Here is a 15,737-nt window from a genome sequence, read left to right as displayed (position 1 = left end):
GACTTACAATTGAGAACATTGTGACATCGGACTATAGGATAAACCCCCATGCTACTTAAAACTACATCACTTCTAAAATTTACCGCAACTACTTACTAGTTGTGTGTTGGAATCTGTGGTGATCAGAATATTAACATTTAGATCAAAGGACCAACATACCAATGAAACTTTTGAGTACAGAGATTAACTAATTTAAACTATTTTAAACAAGCTAGCTTCCCAAGATGTGTCTCATTGTTCTCTATCTCATAGGATCCCTAAAGCCAATGTTTTGCTCTCAGATCATTGAGCAAATGACTTTAGGAATGACAACTCCAAGAATGAGTGATATTGTGATCTATATGCATGAATGCATTCTAAGATCTATATGATATGTTCAAACTATGATATTAAGCTAGGACGAAGATAATGATATGATAAAGATATTAACAAACTACACTAACATGGATATGCTATGATATGAAATGCTTCTAAATGCTACAATGTTATTCTAACAAAGAGAGGCTAAAATGCTTGATATAATTAGACTATAATGTAGATGCATAAAACTTGGATATGGAAAATGAGGAAAGTGAGCTCTATTTATAGAGGAAATAGGGAAATGGATGGTTAAGATTCAATAATCTTAACAATGGCCAGGATTGAAAGCTACTCAATCCATGTTTCCAATCTTCACCAATGAAATGGTAACAATTGTCACCAAGAGGTGGCTTGAGAGGAGATGCAAGAGGCATTAAATGCCTAAGAAGACATGAGGGTCACCTCAGGAGGTTGGATTATGGTTAGGTTAGGGTCATCCATTGGATAAAGCTTTTACCCAAGGGGTAAACTCTTGTGCAAGGGTTAGATGGGATAACTAGGGTCAAAGCCATGAGTGCTTGACGAGACCCCTGAGTTAGATGAAGGTTAAGTTAGAGAGAGTCTCTAACCATGAGAGAAGGTTGGATTAACCATTAATGGTTAAAGGACTTTGGGGACAAATTTGTAAGAGCCTTACAAATTTGGGGAACTCAACAAGTTAACTTGTTGAAGGAATAAAGTCTTTAATGCATTTAGAAGACTTTCTTCCAAATTTGAGAAGTGACCTCCCCAAATTTAGGGATGTGATATGATTGGAAGAGTTAAGGCTAATTGATTAGGATTAGAGAGGTTCTAGAAGAATGTTTAGGCAAAGTGGGAAATGTAGGAAAGTGCAAGTGGGGGGGATTATAAATAAATTTGATTTATTTATATGCAAGGATGATTTTAAGATGATTTTAATTAAATGTAAATTTAATTAAAATGGTGAAAGGGGATTTAATTAAATAAAGTGATTTATTTAATTTAAAGGCTAGAAAGGGTTAGATGAATTTAATTAAATAAATTGAATACTTCATTTAATCTAATAAATGAAAATGAAGAAATTAATTAAATAAAATTTATTTAATAGGGGGATGTAGTTTAAATAAATATGAAATATTTATTTAACTAGGCAGTCAGATTTATACGTCTACACTAGTCTATGACTAGATAACTATCAACATGAACATTGAGCAAAGTTCATCAACTTCTACCACCAACAACTTTATCTAGGTGAATAACACATCAAAGTTCCTATTGCATCCCATTTATGCCCTAGTTCTTTTATGCAATATTTATGCGATGCTAATCGTGCCCTAGATGTTTATGTTATAACTGAGTGATGATGGCCTAGATGGTATTTGTGTCAATACAGTAAAATGATGACTTACAACAGTTAGATTGATGTTTTGATATGTACCATGATGATATTTAAGATGTTTTATTTATGTTAATAATATTTTTCGAATTGTCAGAATTACAACAAGATTTCAAACTAATTGATTGAACTGGGCCAAGTGTGTGCAAGAGTTCGTCGCCTCCGAGAAGGCAGGGAAAGTATCATCAGGTCGGGAGGTAAAGGAAACAAAAAAACTCAACGCCGTCTGAAAACCCTAACCTGAGTCAGGTAAACTTATGTTGACCTTGTTAGACCTTGTTAACCATTGCACCAAGTAACCTAGAGGGTCAATGCAAAGAGTTTAGGGTTCATAACCCTAGGTTTTGTCACTTCTCGAGGTAATTTTTAATTATAATTATTATTATGATTTAATTAATTATTTCATTAATTATTAATCAAATTTAGCTGTCACTAATGTTTCTTTTTATTGTGTGTATATATATATATATATATATAATGTGAATATCTGGGTTCGAGAGTACGTATACATGGTCGTATACGTACTTCCACAATCAGGTATACATAAGATGTATGGGTCGTGTATATAAATACATATGAATATGTATATTTAAATCAATTAATTATATCGCAAGACAAGGTTTATTTTTTTTAAATAAATTAATACTTAGCCAATTTTAATTGGCAACTCAATAAAGCAAGTAAATGAATGAAAGGGGGAGACACGTTATTAAATGCCTCCTAAAGTCGCTAGTTGAGTTGGCTTGGAATACTTGAAAGTGATGAGAGAAAATAAGTTTTAATTAAAACCATTTTTAATTACCTTATTCTTAAATGCTATGATAAGCAAGTTATAATATTTTAACGGGCATATAGGAGGGTTGATAAAAAAAGAGAGAGTAATGCAAATTAAAACCATTTTATCACCCATCCTTGGTATATGCTTTACCGGGCACTTGAAAGAATAGGGATTTAATTCTTTTGTCGAAACTTTATAACATATCGATATGGAGGAGATATTTTTCTTTCATGGGCATGATATTTGTAAGAGAGGAAAGCTTCCTCAAGAAGCCAAATGCTGATCACGTGGGGAAGAAGCACGAGAATGGCATGACTCTTGTTGGTAAATGAATCCGCTTGGTATTAGGGCAAAGGAAGCAGTAAAAACGTTTGGTGGAATACATAAACGGATGGGAAAAGAAAAAGAAAATACTTCACTTCATTTCTTCTTCTTGGACAGCAAGAAATAAGGGTTTTGTTCTGCATTTTAACCATATTTTGGCTCTGCCGCTCTGCCATTTCATCACTGCTACTGAGAATCTCCTTTTTTTTGCTCCACGTTTTCCTTGAGTAGGGGTTTGGAAAAGAAGGCATTGGAATACATTTTGACATGATTCTTCCCTTCACAGGTCACGTATTCTGCTATACCTGACAAATTTGTTCTACATTTCATGCACTCTCTCTTATGTTTGGAAGTATGGTGTTGGTTTTACAAAAAATACCGTGTCATTCTCAGTTATGAGCAATTTGGTTAAGTTATTATGTGATTTTCTTCCTATTTGGGTAAGAAAGAGTAGGAAATGAATAGTTATTTCTACTGTAGGGGCAATGAATAGATATTTCTGCTGTTGTTGTTCACCATTGGTTATGTGCAACTCAAATAGGAGGTTAATTTTAATTTCTCCAGTCTACTCTTGATTGTAGAAGAAGGGTTTATAAAGTTTGACTGTATTTTTCTCTTTCTCTTCCATGAAAAATTGCAGCAGGTATGTATATAGGCAGATTTGTATATATTATAAATGTATATATACAAGTATGCACGTATAAATTCCTGTACAACTGAGAAATGTCATTCTATCTCTTCAAATCTGTTTTAGGAAGTGGGAAAAAGAGTTCTGAAACTGTACTACTAATTTTGGGAAAAAGGGTTTTGAATGTTGGCAAAATAAAAAGGAAATTATGTCCTAAATTCTGTTATAACTGCTGTGAAACCCTTCTTGAACAGCTGAACCTCTATTTCCTTCATAAAATATGTGGATAATCTACAATTATCTGGAATTCATAATTAAACTTTTGAATCAGTTTTATATCTATTCCCAGAAGTAAAAATATACTCTCACTGATGGGAATCTATGACTGTAACAGCAGTCATCTTGGGATTTGAGTAAATTTAATATTAATAACCCTTGAATTAGTGTGGTTGTTAAGTTTTTTTAAAGTAAATTAAGCCGTAAATCTTAGGCACCCGAAAATACTCATTGTACATGTGAAGGTGCAGGTACAGGTGCACATTTGCACACGTACTTTGACATATACCAGCAAATGTGTACCAGTGTGGTTTATAACTGGTAATACTTGACGTATATGTAAAGGTATTTGTGCTTGTGTGTCCGTATATGCGTACCTTAACATGTACTAGTAAGCCTCTTCCAGCATAGTGTTGCAAACTTATACCATTCAATGGAAGGGTGTTCATAACCGAGACAACTTAAAAAAGAATTTGACCTCTTAATCAAGTTATTCAGAACTTTCTTAGACTAAGAAGGCAGGACAGCTCTAAGATAAAATTATCTAATTAAGATTAACCTCTCTAGTTTAAGAAATTAACCTATACCCTAGCCTAGGAAGGCAGTGGGTAGAAGAGCACCATTGTACTTGATGCATTTAGCATCACTATTGGGAGGGCACTCTCAAGATGCCAGGACAGTAGAGACATGTCCGGCAAAGTTATATTCCGTACTTAGGAATTGTGCGTACAATCTGGCGGCCCTTATGCCCCCTATTTTTCCCAAGCCAGGGATTCAGTTGAAACATCATAAGTCATTGCAGTCTTGAATGAGAGAGAAATTAATGATAACATTTTAAAGTACTGTAATTGATAACAAATGAATGCTAAACATAAGTTTGGCCTTAGTTCCCTTCTGAGTTTAGCTGAACTCCTTTGAACCTAGACTTATTGCAGTCAAGAAGGGTGTAATTATGATTTCACTCGCAAGTGTAATTGCAGCTATTGGATACCATTGGGCCGAAAGGGTCCTCATACCAGAGCGTCGATCAAGATGGTTAAGTTATCTTCAGCTTGGTAAGAAACGTCTAACTAGAATAGTATTTCAGAGCTCATAAAAGCAAATGGGCATAATAAACATTATGGGAGCACTTAGTCTTTTAGGAAATATTACCTTAGTGAGAAAGGGGTTGATAGGCAAGGGAGATTATAACATTTTTTAAGCTAATAGTCCTATGTATAGAAATACATAGCTCCTCAGCCTTAATGCAGTTGACATTCAAGCAATATAAATAGTTTTTCTAAAAAGTATAGTAGCAGCACGAATGCTCTGAATACGCACAAATCATAGAAACTAATATTGATGGGGGTGCTCGCAATCTGTCGTCTATCTCATCTTTCCCTCACTAAGGAAGTAATTCAGTTTTAACCATGCTTCAATGAAATTAGAAGGGGACAATTTTTATCTAAATAAAATAAGGTCTTTAACCTCAGGATGAGGTAAAGTACCAGCCGATAAAATCAAATATGCCAATCTGTGGTGAACTAATGACGATTGAGATTCATGTAACCTTTATGCGCAAAAAGCGCATCGTTTGTTAGTCATTTGTAACTTAATGGCGGATGCAGTTAATAAAGGCCGAGTATGGGCTACTTTCCTTGTGTAAATAGCATTGAGACTGTGTGGATTACGAACTATTCAACTATTGTACTCCAGGCTGGTATATTTGTACAGAACTTTGGTTCCTTAAAAGAAGAAGGTCAATGATTTCTACATATTCATTAAACTTGGATTCATCCTTGTTCCCGTGAAAGAACAGGTTGCTAGCTCAAGGGCACGAGTATGAATTTCCGTATTAAATTAACGTAAGGTTTGTCATGAAAGGTTTCATTCTTAGAGTATAAGTCATCTCGAGTTTGTTGAACAGCAGGGAAAGCTTGAGTCCAAACATGTATGGTAGCCAATGGGCCTCATAGAGTCAAAATGCAGTAGCATAGAGACAGATTTGAGGACTTGGTCACCTACAGGAATTCATTACAACTTAGCAGGATGTTAAACAATTGACTTCATGTTTTAGCGTGTTTGCAATAACCTAGAAAACCCCAGACATGGAGACGATACTTCTGTAAACATCAACCAGTATGTTATCCAGTTACACAATCCAGTCAGAGGTCATACCAGTTAGGGGAAACCTATAGAGTATGACCAACTAGGGATTTGTGTAGGATTATCTTCAGTTCAGATCACATTGAGTTCATCTTCCTGTTACCTTCCTGCAAAGGGTCGAGCCAATCCAGTTGGATATGGCACAGGGGACTAAGCAGTCCGTGGTTGGGCGGAAAAGCGCCCTAATGATACTTTCCCTCCTCACTAGTATCTTGATAAAGTTGTGAAGTTCAAAAGTTAGCATCAGATGAAAAGTACCTTCTAAACCCTTGCTCTTTCAATTAATGTAATGTTAATTATTTCCTTATCTTATGTTTATGTTTAGTTTAGATCTATGGAAATACTTTCAGTTATTGTTATCTTTAAAAAAAAATCTCTTCCTTTATGTTACTTTGCAATGATTATGTTAACGGCTGTATTTGCAACGGTTACATTCATTTTAGTTACATTTTTGAATAAATTTTTCCTTAAAATTTTTAGCATGTTACAGTTCCAACAATAGAGACATGTGTACACTTCTAATCCAATGTTATCAAATGCCTTGTTGACATGCGTTTTGTGAGCACGCCCAACACAGAATAAAGTTTCCCAACAGTTACCTTATCCTCTCTTGATCAAAGTCAAATGTATGCTAAGATTGTAGGAAGATCATACGATGACTCCAAGGTGCCGACTACGTACTAGCAACTTTATGTGGATCCAGGCTCGTGTGGTGATGTTGCTGGTAATCCAAGGGGACTTACGCACAAAGTTTCCCAATAGTTACCTTATCCTCTCTTGATCAAAGTCAAATGTATGCTAAGATTGTAGGAAGATCATACGATGACTCCAAGGTTCTGACTACGTACTAGCAACTTTATGTGGATACAGGCTCGTGTGGTGATGTTGCTGGTAATCCAAGGGGACTTACGCACACTTTGAAAAAGACTAAGACAAGTTTAACACTTTCAAGGAAATTCTCGCAAATGATTTGGCAATGAAATAACTTTTTTTTGGAACTTTTCAAATGGATGATACTGAAAGTAAAAAGGAGAGGGTTTAGGAAACTATTCCAAATCTTAGTCCAAATCTTAGAACTTGGTAGACAGCAATACTTCAGATAGGATCAACCATGCTTCACTTCGCCACTAGTAGGCAACTACATGAAATGGGTGCAATCTTCAAAGGTTGTGTTTAAAAGATTTTAAATCATTGATGAACACCATCAGAGAACAATATTCATCCAACAATTCAGATTAAGAACACACAAATAATGGATCAATCCAATCTTGCATTGTTGATAAAAATCATCTATCAACAAAAGGTAAGAGAAAACGATCGTCACCTTAAAACAATGCAGACGACCTTGTTCATCTAATACTTGAAATAAAAATCTTGACTAAGAAAAATAAAACCATGCAAGCTAAGAAATAACACAACTGTACACCATCAAAGAACAATGTATCACAGTTTATTACTTCAATATCTTATCGCAACAATTTCATACAATCTCCCCCCTTTACAAATGAAGGGGTGAATCCCTTATATAGGCCTCCACGAGGAAAATGTGTTAGACACAATCCACCACTGAGAGGGGGAGGGGGTGAATCAGCAGTTCTCAAATCTTTTTCTTTTTACTAATCCTATGTGAGCATAGATCTACCTCAATGGAGACTGACCGGTTAGTGGAGAGACCAACACAAATACAATCACACAAGGGACATCACATAACACTAGCATATACAAGGAAAACCCAAGATGGGAAAAACCTCGGTGAGCAATGTTGTTGGAGGCTACTGCTCCAATCCAGCCTCACAATGAAAATACAGTTACAAAGTTTAGGGCACCAACCCCTAACTTTAGGGCACCAACCCAAGGAGCTACAACCCTTGCCTTTAGGGCATCTACCCAAGGAGCACCAACCCCTGCACCGAGCTACAACTCAGTGTTCACAATATAAACATTAAATACATAAGTAGTTATCTTGTTATAAGTGAATCTTGCAACCTTATCATATGTCTTACTCTATCAGTGAGATACCTTCTCTGCTACACTGACTCACTCGTCTACTGCTCTCTCCTACTGCTCAACTGCCGATGAACTCTACTAGTACTCTTATCCTCTTCTTCTACTCTGTTGGATCTCCACCTTACTCTCTGCTCTTCACCAGTATAACCCTTAGCCAATTCTTTGTCTTCCTTCTCCACAGCCTCCTTCACTTCAGCTCTGTCGGTATGAACACCACAGGTTCTTCTCTCCTACTGGTTGAACGCTTCAACCAGATTCTCCCTCACTCTCACTCACTTCTCAGATGCTCGTCAAGTACAAGGCTGATTTTCTCTTACCTACAAAAGTATCACACTTCGCAGTAGCACCACTATTCTTCTATTACAGCAGCACCTTACAATGTCTTTTGCCTACATCTTTATAGACTGGTTTCCCGCCAAAGGACCATTTAAAAAATCAGGCGGTTAGGGTTTCTTCATCACCCTCGAGGCAAAACCAAATCTAATTAGATCTTGTCCGATCTGATCTTTCAGACAGCCTGTCTGCACAACTTTGCCATTTATGCACCTCCTGGATCATGCCTTCCATCTCTGGTGATCTACTTTTTATCCTAACAGCAGATCTCTTGGTCAAAACACACAAGATTCATCGTGTTGTTTCCTTCATTGCCTTGATCTCCTCAATCGCTCTTAGCTGGCTCGTAGTTGTCCTTCAGACCTCGAGCCACAAACCCCTGCAATAATCTGTACCATGTCCCATGATTTGTGGGACCTTTTATCACAGTCGATCAACTCTACACCTACCCCTTTGATGTACATTTCATCTTTATTTGATGCAAGTTCGCCACCTCATGCACGTTTGCCATTTCATCCTTTCTTGGCATCACTGTCAGTATCCACCTCATCACACTGTTATGTCGGTTCATGCCTAGTCACCGCACATTCAAACAATCGGTTCCATCTACCGATTAGAAAACCCTACTTGCATATAACACCCTGCCAGTTGTCCTTCTTGTCATGACCTTTCTTAAACTGCAGGTGTAACCCTCAAACTGGTCTTCAGACATGACAGACCTATGCATGCACATTTCCATCAAGTATCTGCATCTTGTCCATATTAACGATGGACTTACATACCGGTTACCACTCTTGATGACACCATGTCATCAACCTTCACAAAACTCCATCTTTAATCAGGTCAATCTATTTTTGGCTACATCTGCTTAGCCTTACCTTTTCCTTGATTAATTTTGTTCATTCCTCTACTGGTTTGTCAAGGTGACAAACACTTCTCACTTCCTCTGAACTGGTATTTCAACATGCCTTCTCTGTCGGTCCTAATCTCATGTACTTAAGGCATTCCCTCAATTCACTGGTGGATCACATGTAAGCCTTCAGGTACATACCTTTACCTCTTCACACTTATGCACATAGTGCATAATAAGAGATAATCTCCACTTACCAGTGGAGTGACACCTTGCCTTCTGCATTTTGCAATGCTCTTCATGTGACTTCCCTGTTTGTGCAACATTTCTTCATACAGGCACATGTGATTTGATATGAGCACATTCACTAAGTCATAGCTTCTCATGATGATTGCATCTTCATCCGATGCGAGTCCTATTGTTCTAAAACCTTACAAACCTATTCATTCTTTTCCTCCAGTGTTGATGTGATTCAGGTAACATTCTGCCTCTTCATCACAAACATCAGCTCAAACATCTCTCTATCTCATCACACAAGTCAGGCACTAACTTGTGTACTGATGACACTTGAGGTCATCTATCTTTCCATTTCCGATGTTTTGCAACACAAGGTGATATCCAAGATATCACATCCTGTACTCCTTCATATTAGTGTTGCACATACATCTCTTCTACTGGTGGTCATCCCATACTAGTGGTCATCAATGACAACACAATGCCAACAAAATGGACAGCCTTGATTACAAACTGATCAACGGCTAAGATTCAACATGCAAACCATAATTAGGGTTTGACCAATAAATTCCCAAATAGATGATGTCGAGTAGTGGGGAGAGTCATAAATGAGGAATCTCACTCACTTTACATTAATTATCCATTGCATTCAAAAATTCGCCCATTATGTAATTAATGCACCATCACCTCCAAATTCGCCCAATGTGCATTAAATGCACCATCATGTCTAAAACCGCCCAATGTGCAATAAATGAGCCATCTCTTCCTAGAATATGGTAGCCATCATTAAGTATGCCACTACTCGGTCAAGATGTCCACTAGCAATAAATGTGCCATCATGCTGCCATGCACTCAATAGATTCTCGCCATGCAAATGGACCCCACCGTCATAGGAACCTTTATAATTTTTTAGGTTGTGCTTCATTAATACCGATACGGAATATTCTCTTTGCATGTCGCCAACTCATCCTTTACAAGAATCTTTCCATTCTGGGCTCACAAAAGACATTTTGGAAGATTTTCCTACCTTGGAAGAATTTTAACAATCTTTTCCAAATCTGAAGAATTCTTGTATGTCTAGAATTCTAGGAGAGAGAAAATCTTTGTAGAGATATTTTTTGTCCTGAAGGAATTTTTTTGCATTCTAGTTCACATCTTGTTATAAAGGAGACTTTTCCATGAATCGACCATTTCTTCCATGTTGGGGAAATTTTATCCTGTCTGGAGTTTTTCGAGAGAGAAAATCCTCTCTTAGCCAATTTTCCTCGTGCCTTGAAATTCTTCACCTTGGGCACATTTCTTCCCTAAGGAAGGAATTTTTTGAAATTTTGAAATTTTCCTCCTTAGCCTTGAATTCCACATTCTGTTTTGTCCATGATTTCATTTTGGCACCCATTCCTTTCCTAGAGCGCATTTTCTTCCATGGTGAAGGAATTTTTGATGTGGAGGAAAAATCCCTCCTTAACCTCATTTTGGTGCCCAACCTTGACCTTGATTCTACTTTGCCCCTGAGGAAGGAAATTCTTCATGCCTTAGCCAAATTTCACATTTTCCAAGAATTTTATCCTGAAGGAAGGAATTTCCAACACTTGGTCAGTTTTTTACTTTTTCCTAGAATTTTCTTTTGAATGAAGGAATTTCCAACACTTGGTCAATTTTTCACTTCTTCTAAGAATTTTGTCCTGAAGGAAGGAATTTCCAACACTTAGTCAATTTTCACTTTCCTGGACATACTTAGCCGCATAATTTGCACATGGAGGAAGACAATTTTGAATTTTGAATTTTCCTCCTAAACCTTGATTTTCACAACTTCTATCCTTGGGTGTAGCTTGAGTGAAAGAGATGAATTTTTTGAAATATGGAATTTTCCTCCCTAACACCCACCTCCTTGATGCTCTTTACCTTTCCTTGGGTGCATTTCTTCATGAGGGAAGGAATTTTCACTTTGGAGGAAAATTCCTCCATGACACCATTCTAGCACCCATTCCTAGTCTTGAGTGGCATTTCCACCTTGTGGAGGAACTTTGGAATTTTCTTGCTTTTCCTCCACCCACTCACTTTGGCACCCCATCCTCTCTGGGAACAGGATTTTGTCTTGAGCTTGTAAATTCCTCTTGCATCCTATTTTGGCGCTCATCTTCTTGCTAGTGCAGAATTTCGACCCTATGGAAGATTTTTACACTCGGAGGAAAATTCCTCCACCTCAGTTTGGTGCCCTTCACTAGACTTGGGCAGAAATCTCACCATGCACAGGAATTTCTTGTTTGGAGGAAAAAAATTCCCTCATGCCAATCCAATGCTCTAAACTCTGCTTGGGCGGAATTTTACCATGCAAGAGAAATTTATCTTTGGGAGGAAATTCATCCATGGCTAGTGTTTGGTACCTTGACCTACATTTGGGCAGTATTTCCACTTTGAGCAGGAATTTGACCCTTGGAAAGAAATTCCTTAGTTTGATTTGGCACCCAGATATAACTTTGGGCGGAATTTTGCCTCGGTAGAGGAATTTGTTGCATGGAGGAAAATTCCTCCTGTACCTTGATTTGGTGCCCATTCCTAATCTAGAGCACCATTTTGCCTTAGTGAAGGATTTTAGCAAAATTTGGAAATTCCTTCCTTGTCTTTGTCCATTTTCTTGATTTGGATGCCATATTTGGATTTGAAGTGGATTTGTTTGCCTTAGAAGATTTTTCATGCTTTTTCCACTTCGGGAAAGTACTTCAAACCTAGCTATATTTCTGACCACTTGTCTGCTTTTTCAACTTCCGGATTTAGACTTGGATTTTTAGGAATGCTTTGCCTTCAATGTCTTGACCATCAAATTAGGGCAAACCGGGACATGGTGACACTTACTAAAAAAAGACTTACTAGAAATAGAAACTACTAAAAATAGTTTGTTTTTTGGCAAAATTAGGCCAATCCAGGTTGCAGTGAAACTTACTATAAATAGTAAGTGCTCAAAATTCACTCAAATTTCATTGGTAGCTTCCTTGAAGCATTCTGACTTCATTGCAAAATCAGATTTTCCAAAACCCAGAGAAAATGACCTCAAATCTAAGTTTGAAGGGCAAAAACCCTAAAATAGACAAAACAAGCTCCAGACTTAGTCAAATTTGCTCAAAACACTTGCAGACTTGATCAGAATCAATCAAAATATTTGGGACTTGGGGAGACTGAAGGGATTGTTGTGAAAAGACCCAAAGGACCACAGCCAAAAGACCAAGAGGACATAAAAAGCAGGGGGTCCCCATTTGCAATGGGGCGATGTGTGAAAAGGTCACAACATGCCTTAACAACCTCATCATGTTTGATTGGTGGTAAATTAAGTGCCACTTCAATCTTGGTTAGATTGAAATAACTAACCTATTGATTAAGAGTGATTGAGACTTAACTCATGACCTCTTGGAAGTATCACTTCCTTGACATATGCATCCAAGAATCCTATTTATATGTACTTCATCCATCTATTCGGTGGTTGATCTACTTATCTAATATTTATTTTGATCTCTTTGTATTGGAATAATATCATCTTGCATATTGCAATCTATGTAGTATTTATGTGCTTTAGCTTCTCTAACAGTCTTCATTCACCTAGATCTAGATTGGACTTGTGCTCATTTTGGTTTGTGTAATGTCCCCACTTAGGAACACTAAAATATATCATCTAAATTGAAACATATTTAATAATTGAACAGACTGAGATTGATTATAAGTTTCTTGAGTTTCAAATATAAAGTCTGATTACAATCCTTTGGTCCCTGCGGAAATGGTAGACGTTGTCTCTGACCATTAATCTTCTAATTCCCTGCATCTATGGTGTAGAGGGGAAAATCGACACCTTTAATGGTCTGCTTATCAATCTACCATGGATCGAATAGATAACCAAAGCTTCTCTCCACCAATCGGCATTAATTACTTAACACTATTTCATTATTAAGATCTTCCCACATTAATTCTGACGTATTTATCAGATCAAAGATAGGATCATAATATATTTTCTATCCTGCTGGTCTGATAATGCATGGTAATTTGTGTTGTGTCTGTTATGTTGATATGCTTGAACAATCACAAGGAGCTGCTATATTCGATATAACAATTTGGGTATTCAACAAAGATGGTGCTTAGAATGATGAAGTTGTGTCTAATCTAAATATTTATTCTGGCAACAATAATGGTGTTGTCTCTAATGTATATTTAGATGCCCGCAACCAGATTTTCCAATAAGACAAGCACTCTATTTAAACCAATTCCCATATGGATAAAGAGATAAAAGGATTCCCCTTAAATATCTTCCTTTCCTTAAGGTCATGCCCCTTTGGAATAGATACTCCCTGAAGAGTCACGTCTAGTCCTTTCATAAGAATTCTTGTTAGCGTGGAGAACTGTCTTAACAATCATTAATTGACATCGTACATCCTTTGGTTAATCACTCCCCTTTGTAAATGTCTTAGTCAAGATCGAACTTGCTTAATGATTAGTTAATCATCGATTTGCTGCTCCTACTGGTCTCTGCATAGTTGGTTATGATGGTATTGAAAGGATTTGTCTTCATGTATAAAAGATTTCTTCTTCAACATGGAATCAATATTATGATCTAGATCAATGTCGCATCCTCCGCCTGTATAATATTTAACACTCTTCCTCCTGCATACCATCAAGTACAAGGATATTGTTGCCTGCAAGTTAATAACAGTTCTGATCTAGTCTGGCCCATGGCGATACACTAAACTAGTTCCGTTGGGGATATCACAGTTTGCATCATCAGAAAAACCTACAAATGTTGAAGCGATGTGCAGTGTGTTACTGATATAAGGTGGAAAAAAATTCAATAATTAATAACCAAATATCAGGGTCTAATAAGTGGGTCTCCTTATGTCAAACTCTTCATTAACTAAATTTCCTAAGGAGAAATGAGGCTGATAGTGAAACAAGGTTACAACATACCAAGGCTATAAAGTAGAATAACCTAATGCTTGCACTTGCCTATAGGGGTTTTGTTAAATATTTGAAAGTGTACCTTAGTTACACAGCTAGTTGAACAAGAGAAACTATTTAATTGCATTAGTCTAGAAAAATACAAATATCGAGAATGAAAACAAGGAGTGTTTATGATTTGCATTACCTAGTCTACTTAAGGCTTTTATATCATAGCAAATGTCCTCTATACAAGGACAAATGTACGTAAATTGGTTGGTTGAAGATATATGAAGCCTCAAGGCAACCCATATGACATGACATTGCATTACAAACTGTAATTTCTGCATCTCCACCATGGAAGAGCTATCATTTTCACATAATGCCAACTAATAAGATAAGATGGCTAGTTTATTATGTTTCACAATGAAGTCATGGTACAAAGAAACTACTTTGCTACAAATCAGGTACATAGAGGAATTGATGAAATCACACCTTCTATACTGGGTTTCAGAATTAAGCAATGTGTTGAGAATCTTGAGATATACAGTGGTTGAAGAGATAATGCTTAAATTCAAACCAGACTTTCTCAGCCCAGAAAGAAGGTTATCCAACCTTTCACAACTAATCTCTGAATTTCTTGAGATGGAATCATATTTTCATAGATATTGATCAATGATTGTCCAAATCAAATGGACAGAAACATAATTTATTAAGAATTATTGATTATAAAACATAGATGTTATGGTGGAAAGATATACAATACCAGAACAGATATAAATTAAGTGAGTAAACCAGGGTGGAGAACATAGAAAACCTATTATTAAATAACTTCTCAGGTTATTTAACCAGGTGGGTGACAATCTAAATTTATGATGGATTGTCCATGCCTAATTTGAATAAATTACAATGAATAAACAGCAATATCAATTTAGTTCTTCATGATGAATTGTTATTTAGGACAGAATAGGCCTTTCTTTCTATCTAGACTGACTTCACTTCTCTCTTTATACTAGTAATACTTTAAGAAAAGGAAGACAAGAGAGAGAGTCTCTACCACACATCATGTTGCGCACATATGTCAGTGTTCCAGCTGGGGAGACCATGCTTGACCTTTCTCCTTGAAGACCCCATTCAACAATAGGCATTGCTTCTTCAATACCATATCCACTTGTCCATGTAACTGCCATCTGTTGATAATTAGTTGTTAGAGGATACCAAACCGAAGACAGAACTTCTGAGACAACATGTATACATATATATATTCATGTGTTTGTGTGTGTTATTGTGGTATCGGATAGATGAAAACTTATTTCTGCCTATTGCGTTTTGCTTTCCTTAGAAGACATTGCTTCTCTGCTTCTACAGAGGAAATTGAAAAGGAACACTGTTTGAAATTAGAATCACTTGCCTGCTGAAATTTTGAATATCTAAGACACAATGGAGGCAGTTGGTAATTTTCAAATTTCAACTTGATGATACTTTATTGTTGAAAACTAGATGCAAGCACTTCTATAATTTACTAAATTCT

General features: G+C 36.7%; 1 protein-coding gene across 3 annotated transcripts in view; it reads right to left on the bottom strand.

The window, feature by feature from the left end:
- The window catches only part of LOC131047897 (nucleotide pyrophosphatase/phosphodiesterase), a 139,854-nt gene that overhangs the window by 39,600 nt on the left and 84,517 nt on the right, over positions 1 to 15,737 (bottom strand). For all 3 annotated transcript variants that reach the window (XM_059218367.1, XM_059218366.1, XM_057981707.2), the window contains exon 7: positions 15,264 to 15,396. In XM_059218367.1, coding sequence (XP_059074350.1) covers positions 15,264 to 15,396 — 133 coding nt within the window. The remainder of the gene's footprint in view (positions 1 to 15,263; positions 15,397 to 15,737) is intronic.

This window comes from Cryptomeria japonica, chromosome 3, assembly GCF_030272615.1.
Source record: "Cryptomeria japonica chromosome 3, Sugi_1.0, whole genome shotgun sequence".
In the NCBI taxonomy this organism is placed as follows: Eukaryota; Viridiplantae; Streptophyta; class Pinopsida; order Cupressales; family Cupressaceae; genus Cryptomeria; species Cryptomeria japonica.
Note: the sequence above shows the minus strand (reverse complement) of the source record. Positions and strands in the feature narration are given on the sequence as shown.